General features: G+C 64.1%; 1 protein-coding gene across 1 annotated transcript; it reads left to right on the top strand.

The window, feature by feature from the left end:
- Nucleotides 1-3,245: 3,245 nt before the first annotated feature.
- LOC311210186 (antigen WC1.1-like) lies at nt 3,246-7,123 on the top strand (the record flags this gene model as incomplete). The annotated part of the gene is made up of 12 exons (XM_084287976.1): nt 3,246-3,301; nt 3,418-3,734; nt 3,810-4,124; nt 4,201-4,503; nt 4,612-4,932; nt 5,010-5,328; nt 5,399-5,703; nt 5,817-6,158; nt 6,302-6,451; nt 6,553-6,648; nt 6,728-6,814; nt 6,960-7,123. The coding sequence occupies 12 exons, from the start codon at nt 3,246-3,248 to the stop codon at nt 7,121-7,123; spliced, it is 2,775 nt and encodes a 924-aa protein (XP_084144102.1).
- Between the last annotated feature and the right edge of the window lie 1,075 nt (nt 7,124-8,198).

The following is an 8,198-nucleotide window of genomic DNA, read 5'->3' as shown; positions in this document are numbered from 1 at the left end:
TATTCACAGTTGCAGTGGTGGGCATCCTGCAAGTGGGAGCACGCAGCAGAAGTGTATCGTAAACTTGTATCCCCCACTACCCAACACTTCGTTCCTCCCTTTTCCTCACTGGTTGAGTACTACAGGTTAACAAGCTACTCGGCGCTTATTACTATACAATATGTGTACAATCTTTATTTGACCAACCTTTAGTTTCTCATTTTCCCCATTTTATTCTTTTACTCTTGTGTCTAGGGGGGGGGCATGATTTTTTCTTTTTTGTTTTTGCTAACCCTTGTTCTTCTGAGACCTCCAACTGTCCTGTTATATGATCAACTTACCTCCTCCTCTCTCCCCCCTCACCCTTTATGCTTGCACAATCACTTTGAAATATGCAGGGTTGGTGAAATGTTGAACTGCAAGAACACAATTTTAATTCTCACACTCTCCTCTGCAGACAAGCCGAGGGACTTGGGGTTGCCCTTGCAGCGTTTTGACTGCACCACACAGCTCGGTGTCAGCCTGCATGAACCCCATCAGGGTCAACAAGTCCAAGGTGCTGCACCTGGGTCGGGGCAATCCCAGTCTGGGGTACACACTGGGAGCAGGACTCATTGAGAGCAGCCCTGCAGAGAAGGATTGGGGGTTCTGGTGGAAGAAAGGCTCGACACGAGCCAGCAGTGCGCACTTGAAGGCCAGAAGGCCACCTGCATCCTGGGCTGCATCAGCAGCGGAGTGACCAGCAGGGCAAGGGAGGTGATTGTCCCCCTCTGCTCTGCCCTTGTGAGGACCCACCGGGAGTCCTGCGTCCTGGATCACGGCCCCCAGCACAAGAAAGATGCAGACCTGTTGTCGCGAGTCCAGGGGAGGGCTGCAAAGGTGATCAGAGGGCTGGAGCAGCTCTCCCATGAAGAAAGGCTGAGAGAGCTGGGGCTGTTCAGCCTGGAGAAGAGAAGGCTCCGGGCAGACCTTCTTGTGGCCTTTTGGTATTTTTAAAGGGGTCTTATAAAACAGATGGAAAAGAACTCTTTACTCAGGTAGGAAATGTCTGGAACAAGTGGGAATGGTTTTAAACTAAAAGCGGATAGATTTAGGTTAGCCATCAGGAGGAACTTCTTCCCTGTAAGGGTAGTGAGGCACTGGAACAGGTTGCCAGGAGAAGCTGAGGATACCCCATTCCTGGAGGTGTTCAATGTAACGCTGCAGGGGGCCTTGGCCAACCTGACATAGTGGGTGGCATCCCTGCCTATGGCAGGGGGTTGGAGTTAGATGATCTTTAACATCCCCTCCAACCCAAGCCACTCTTTCATTCTCCCCAGCACCCAGAGCAGGGCGCACACGCAACCAGGGCCTGGAGGCAAAGGCTGGCAGCTTGTAACATTCATGAGCTGCTGCCTTTAGGATGGTCGCTTTGCTGCTGCTGGAGCATTGCAGGCTTCTGCATAGGAGTCAGTAAGAGAAAACAGGAGTCCCTGCCCCAGCGACAGCAGGTACAAGCAACATCAAATAGCTGCAGTTAATCTGTTTAAGCACTGACTTCGCTCTGGGGAAGCACCCTGCCTATCAGATCATACGCCCTAATACAGAAAGCAGCCTTCGAAAATGCTCCTCACAGCTCTGCCTTTCTCATTAGTGCACTGCGAGTAGCTTCTGAAAGCAAAACCTGTCCCAGCAAAAGAGGCAACAGCAGTCGCCCGTCCTTGTCCTTCCAGAACTGGACAGGAGCCTGCTAGGCCTCAAGATAGGTAGTGGTTACAAAGCCAGTAGTGAGCTGTTTCTTATGGGTTTTGTTTCTTCCTTTTCTCAGATGATGGTTGTGATTGGTAATTTCCAGCACAGCTGCTTGAGTTGGCACAGGTTGCTGTCGTTTAACCCAGCAGCAGCTGAGTACCACAGAGCCCTTCAGTGGCTCCCCTGCCCTGCCCAAGTGGGATGGGGCAGAGAACTGAGAAAATAAACAGACATAAAACAAAACAAAAACCCAGATGATATGAAAGGGCCGGTGTTGTGTGGAGCGGGGCCTGGCACTGCTGCTTGGGCCCAGCCCTGTGCCTGCTCACGGCTGCCTGGTGCTGGAGCTGCCCGGGGCAGAATGCGAGAAGCTGGAGGAGCTGGGGTGGAGAGAAGCGCTGCTCTGGCACGCTGTGCCAGAAGAGGAATGCCCTGTGTCCCGGCCCTGCGGACGGACAGGGCTGCGATCAGGGCTGCGCTACTGTGAGGCGCCTGCACACCCGGCACACACTTCCTCCTGCCCCAGCACCGGGCTGCACACAGGGACACGGGCAGGGAGGGCTGGGCCCCTGCTGCTGGCCCCTTCTACAGCTGGGGGCTTCTGTGCTGGCCCCACAGCAGCGAGACCCCCCAGCACCAAGCTACGTTCTGTGGGTACCCCTGTGCCTGCTGCTAGGGTCAGGCTGCCTCCTCCTCCTCCTCCCACTTTAGGGCTCCTTCTTTCTGTCCCCGGGTCCAGAGGCACATGTGGTCTCTTTGGGGTCTTTCTGGGTGATGCCCAGGCCACAAGCTGTCCCTGGTGTCGGACAGGAACCTGTGCATGTGACACATTCCCCCCATGGACGGTGCTGCAGCTTGGTGCCCTGAGGCTGAAACCTCAGCTCTGAGCCCGTTGGCAGCATCCCCGCTGCTGCTCAAAGCCACGATGCTATCGGCAGCAGCACAGGTGCCCCAGCAGCTGCGTGCAGTGAGAGCTGCAAGCAGGTTCCTGAGAAGGGGAATCTGCCCCCTTTGTGCCCTGTGCCACCAGCCACTGCAGGAGCCGGAGATGTCCCTCCTGCACGTATTGAGGCCAACACGGGAATCTGATTCTGCGCAGTGACCCCTGGGCTTCTTCCAGGTGGGTCAAGGACCCCCGACACAGACTGAGTACTGGGGTGCTGAGGGAGGCCATGTTCTGAGGGAGGACCCCATGCTGGGGATAACCCTGTCCCCATGGGGACCTGCTCTCCTCGGGCACAGCCCCAACCCCAGCTCAGGGGGACACAGGAGCCAGGCAGGCTGGTTCCCCTCGGGGACATTTGGGTGCTGAGCCCCAGCAGGGAGGCGGGGGGGTGCGTGACGCCAGAAGCGGAGCCGAGTCTCATATTTGGGCACGGAGCAGGTTATTGGAGGCTGGGCCCCGGCAGGCAGCAGATAACCCTCCTGATAGCGGCTCACAAGGTGCCTCGGCTGCCCCCATTGGCTCCTGCCAGCGGGGGCTGCCTATATATCCCCCTCCCCGGCGCGGGGCTGCGTCTGGCACTGGGGGCAGGATGGTGCCTGCCAGGGCACTGGGGCTGCTCCTCTGCGTGCAGCTCTGCGGGGGTGAGTGGTGGGGCTGGCCGTGGTCCAGGGTCTGGCTGTGGATAAGTGGTGGGGCAGGGAGCAGCTGTGGGGCAGGCATCCCCCAGGCTCAGCAAGGTCCCTGGGGTTGCCTGCAGGCAGCGGGGAGCTGCGGCTGGTGGATGGTGGCGGGCGCTGCGCCGGCCGCGTGGAGGTGAAGCACGAGGGCGAGTGGGGCTCCGTCTGCAGCTACGACTTCGACTGGGACCACCAGGGTGCTAGCGTGGTGTGCCGGCAGCTGGGCTGTGGCGCGGTGGCCCGGGCATCCCCGTACGCCCCGTTTGGGCAGGGCAAGGGACGCATCTGGCTGCACCCAATCTTCTGCCTTGGGACAGAAGCTACCTTGGAGAACTGCCCTCACTTTGGCTGGGGCAACCACTTCTGTGGTCATGAGTGGGACGTGGGGGTAACCTGCACAGGTGAGTCGCGGTGGTGGTGCTGGGGATGCTGGGTCAGGATTACAAGTCCAGGACTGAGTCCTGTACCCGGTGCAGAGGCGCTGGAGCTGCGGCTGGCGGCTGGCAGGGGACCGTGTGAGGGGAGAGTGGAAGTGAAGCTGCGGGGACGCTGGGGCACGGTGGCGGATAATGCCTGGGACATGGAGGACGCCGAGGTGGTGTGCCAGCAGATGGGCTGCGGCTCAGCTGTTGGCGCCTACCACAGCTCTCGCTTTGGACTAGCAGAAGGTTCTATCAGCTTGGTCTTTGTCAACTGTAGTGGGACTGAGAAGACCCTCTGGGACTGCAAGATTCAAGGCTGGGGACCATACCATGGCCCTCATGTCTATGATACTGCTGTGGTGTGCCAAGGTGAGTGCTGGGGACATGCGGTGCTGCAGGGAGCCCCCTCGTCCGCATCCCCCCAGGAGCCCTCCTCTCGCGGCAGGGTTCTCCCGTCTGGCCGGAGGGGACGGCGCCTGCTCGGGGCGGCTGGAGGTGCGGCAGGGCCGGGCCTGGGCCACCGTCTGCCACGGCCACGTGGACCTCAAGGCCGCCCAGGTGGTGTGCAGGGAGCTGGGCTGCGGCACGGCAGTGGCCGTCCCCGCTGCCGGCCATTTTGGGGCAGCAACGGGGCCGCTCTGGGACGGCGCCTTTGAGTGCAACGGCAGCGAGCCACTCCTGGCCAGCTGCGCCCGGCGGCCGACCCACGGCCAGGCCTGTGCTGGCCCCGCTGCTATCGTCTGCTCACGTAAGTGCTGGGGCCGCTGTCCGGGGGGCCGGGGCAGCCCCTTGCAGCGCGGGGTGCCCCGGGGGGACCCTGCCCTGCCATCCCCCCAGCGCCCTCTCTGCGCCGCAGCCTACACCGGTTTCCGTTTGGCGGATGGCGGCTCGGGCTGCGCCGGGCGGGTGGAGGTGGAGGCGCAGGGGACGTGGGGAGCGCTGTGTGCCAGCGCCTGGGACCTGCGCGACGCCCACGTCCTGTGCCGCCACCTGGGCTGCGGCCCCGCCGCCTCCCTGCCCCCAGGAGGCCATTTCGGGACGGGCACGGCGACGGGGCCGCTGCGGCGCGATGCCCTGAGCTGCAGCGGGAGCGAGCGGCACCCGGGCGAGTGCCCCGTGGCGCTGCTGGGGGAGCCCGCCTGCCCCCCTGGCCATGCCGCCGCCGTCAACTGCTCAGGTGGGTGCAGGGGCCGCGGGGACCCGTGGCAGGCGGGGAGCAGCGCCCGTCCCCACGGCACGGCCGGGCTCTTGCAGGCGCCGCTGAGCCCCTGCGGCTGCTGGACGGGGAGAGCCGGTGCGACGGGCGGCTGGAGGTGGCCACGAGCCCCGGGGCCTGGGCCCGCGTGGCTGCGGGGCCGGGGGACGACCGAGCTGCCTCCGTGGCGTGCCGGCAGCTGGGCTGCGGTGTGCCAGAGAAGGTCTACGCTGTGCCGGCCGCCAGCTCGGGCCCCGTGGAGCTGCAGGAGCTGCGCTGTGCTGGCACCGAGGAGCTCCTGGCGCAGTGCAACGCCTCGGGGCCTGCCGCAGCGCCCGGCCACAGCCCCCCAGAGGCGGCCGTCGCCTGCTCAGGTGAGTGCGCCGGGAAGGGCCGCGGGTGCCCAGCGGGCGCCCCCAGCCCCATCCTGGCCCTCCCGTGCAGGCAGCCGGCGGCTGAGGCTGGCGGGCGGCCCCGGGCGCTGCGCCGGCAGGGTGGAGGTGTACAGCGAGGGCACGTGGGGCACCGTCTGCCAGGACGCCTGGGACCTGCCAGATGCCGACGTCGTGTGCCGCCAGCTGGGCTGCGGGCGGGCCCTGGAGGCGCCCGGCTCGGAGCGCTTCGGGCCCGGCGTGGGGACGCTGTGGCCGGGTGCCGGGGGCTGCTCGGGGACGGAGGCGGCTCTCTGGGCCTGCCCAGCCCCGGCACGGCGCGGCTGCCGCCGGGGCGGCGGTGCCGGTGCCGTGTGCTCAGGTGAGCACTGTGATCCCTGAGCTGGGTGGGGAGCAGGCCCCGCTGCCCGTGGGGTGCGCGCTGCCCCACCTGTCCCAACGGTGCCGCGACCCCCCCGTCCCCTGTTGTTGCAGGGCTGCTGCGTCTGGCGGGGGGCAGCAGCAGCTGCAGCGGGCACCTGGAGGTGCTGCGCGAGGGGACGTGGGGCCGCGTGTGCGCCAACGACACCAGCCCCGCCACAGCTGCCGTTGTCTGCCGCCAGCTGGGCTGTGGCACCGGGGGGAGGCTGGCGGCCGTCCCCGCACAGGGCTCGGTCCCCGCCTGGCTGGGCTGGGTGCGATGCCAGGAGGGGGCCCCCTCGCTCTGGCGCTGCCCCTCGGCGCCCTGGCACCTGCAGTCCTGCGGCCCCGAGGGGGTCGCCCACATCGCCTGTGACGAGGACACCGAGGACACGAGCGGGGCCACCAGCACTGCAGGTAGCAGCTGCCGGCACGGGGGTGCTTGCCCAGCTGGCTCTGCCCATGCCCACTGCCCCCTGCCCCCTGCCCCCTGCCCCCTGCCCCCTGCCCCTGCTGCCGTGCGGATCCCGGCCTCACGCTGCCCCTCGCCATCCCTGCAGGTGCCAGCAGCAGCAGCGTTGCCCCACTCACAGCAGTGTCGGGGAGCGTGCCGGTGCCCACGGTCCTGTGCGTGCTCCTGGGGACGTTGCTGGGCCTGGCCCTGGCAGCCCTGGCTGTGCAGGCACACCGCGCACGGCTGCAACGCCGAGGTGGGCACTGCCTTGGGGGTTCCCCTGGTGCCCCTTTCGGAGTCTCCATGGGGCTGTGGGGAACAGTGGGGCATGCCGTTGCAGCGAGTACTTCCTTACAGACCCCGTGAAAGCCACAGATGTCGGCGCTGAGGCCGTGTACGAGGAGCTGGATTACAGCCTGATGCCCGAGTACCAGGAGGTGCCCAGCCACACAGGTGGGAGCACGGTTGTCCCCAGGGCCTGGGGCTGTCCCCATCCCTGGCCCAACACTCAGCAGCTCCTTCTCCACTGCAGGTTCCCTGTCCACAGGCTCGGGCATGAAGCTGCAGGACGACAACTGGGATGGTGATGAGGAGGAGAGCAACCCCAGAGAGGCCCCAGGTAGGGCAAGGGGCAATCAGTAGGGACTGCAAGGCACAGAGGACCCAAGGAGAGGGGCTATGACCGAGCAGTGGTGCTGGGGAGGTGAGGGCAAACAGCCCTTGAGGCTGCGTCCTCAGCCCCGGCCCCTCCTCGCTTGGCGCAGCCCCCCCGGCCCAGCCCGGGCACGGCCCCCCGGATGGCTACGACGATGCTGCGGCCGTGCCGGAGGAGCCCCCCGCTCCCCACGGCGGGGACGCCCCGGCGCAGCCCCGCGGGGACACGGGCTATGACGACGTTGACATGGGCACCCTGGGGACAGCGCCGTGAGGAGGCCCTGGGGACACGGCTGCAGGAGGGGGCTCCGGCCCCAGGGAGGGCTGGCCCTGCCCATGGGGGGCACCCGTCCCTGCCCAGCCCTCACCACGCTGCAGAAACGGCTCCATCGGCCCGCCCGCACCCGTGGCCCAACGTCACGCCAGGCTCCTTGTGAAGTTTTTCAGCATGGCCTTTCCCTGCGCAGCGCTCTTTCCAATTAAAGCCCCCAAGTGCTTGGAACTTCACTCTTTGCACCATTCTGTGTCTCTCTCTCTCCCGCATCCATCGTCCATCCCGTGGGGCCGCAGGGCAGAGCTGGGCCCTCAGGCACATCCCCATGGCTCTGGGCACGCAGAAAGGACGGGGAAGAGCCCACGGCCCAGCTCCGGGGCCTTCCTTTGGCCCCAGAGCTGCACACTCTCCCTGGCAGGATAATGTAGAATGATAGAATCAGAGAATATCCCGAGTTGGAAGGGACCCATAAGGGTCATTGAGTCCAACTCCTGCCACCACACAGGTCTACCCAAAATCTTAGACCACGTGAGTAAATGCACAGTCCATGCACTTCTTAAACTCCGACAGGCCTGGTGCCGTGACTGCTTCCCTTGGGAGCCTGTTCCAGTGATTGACCCCCCTCTCGGTGAAGAACCTCTTCCTGATGTCCAGCCTAAACCTCCCCTGCCTCAGCTTGACACCATTCCCGCGGGTCCTATCACTGGTGATTAAGGAGAATAGGTCACTGCCTGCCCCTCCACTCCCCCTCATGAGGAAGTTGTAGACCACGATGAGGTCCCCCCTCAGCCTCCTCTCCTCCAGGCTGAAGAGGCCCAGTGCCCTCAGACTCTCCTCATGCATCTTCCCCTCTAGGCCCTTCACCATCTTCATCGCCCTCCTCTGTGTCATACACAATAAATATTTGTTCATTGTCTTTTGTATTATAAAAACAAGGAGTTCCGTTTGAGGAGCGGGAGTTGCGAAAGCTCCCTGCTGAAGTAAGGAGCTGTATAATACTTAGAATCATAGAATCATAGAATATTCTGAGTTGGAAGGGACCCTTAAGGATCATCAAGTCCAACTCTTGACACCG

The sequence above is a fragment of the Netta rufina genome, assembly GCF_964035555.1.
Source record: "Netta rufina genome assembly, chromosome: 5".
Classification (NCBI taxonomy): domain Eukaryota; kingdom Metazoa; phylum Chordata; class Aves; order Anseriformes; family Anatidae; genus Netta; species Netta rufina.
Note: the sequence above shows the minus strand (reverse complement) of the source record. Positions and strands in the feature narration are given on the sequence as shown.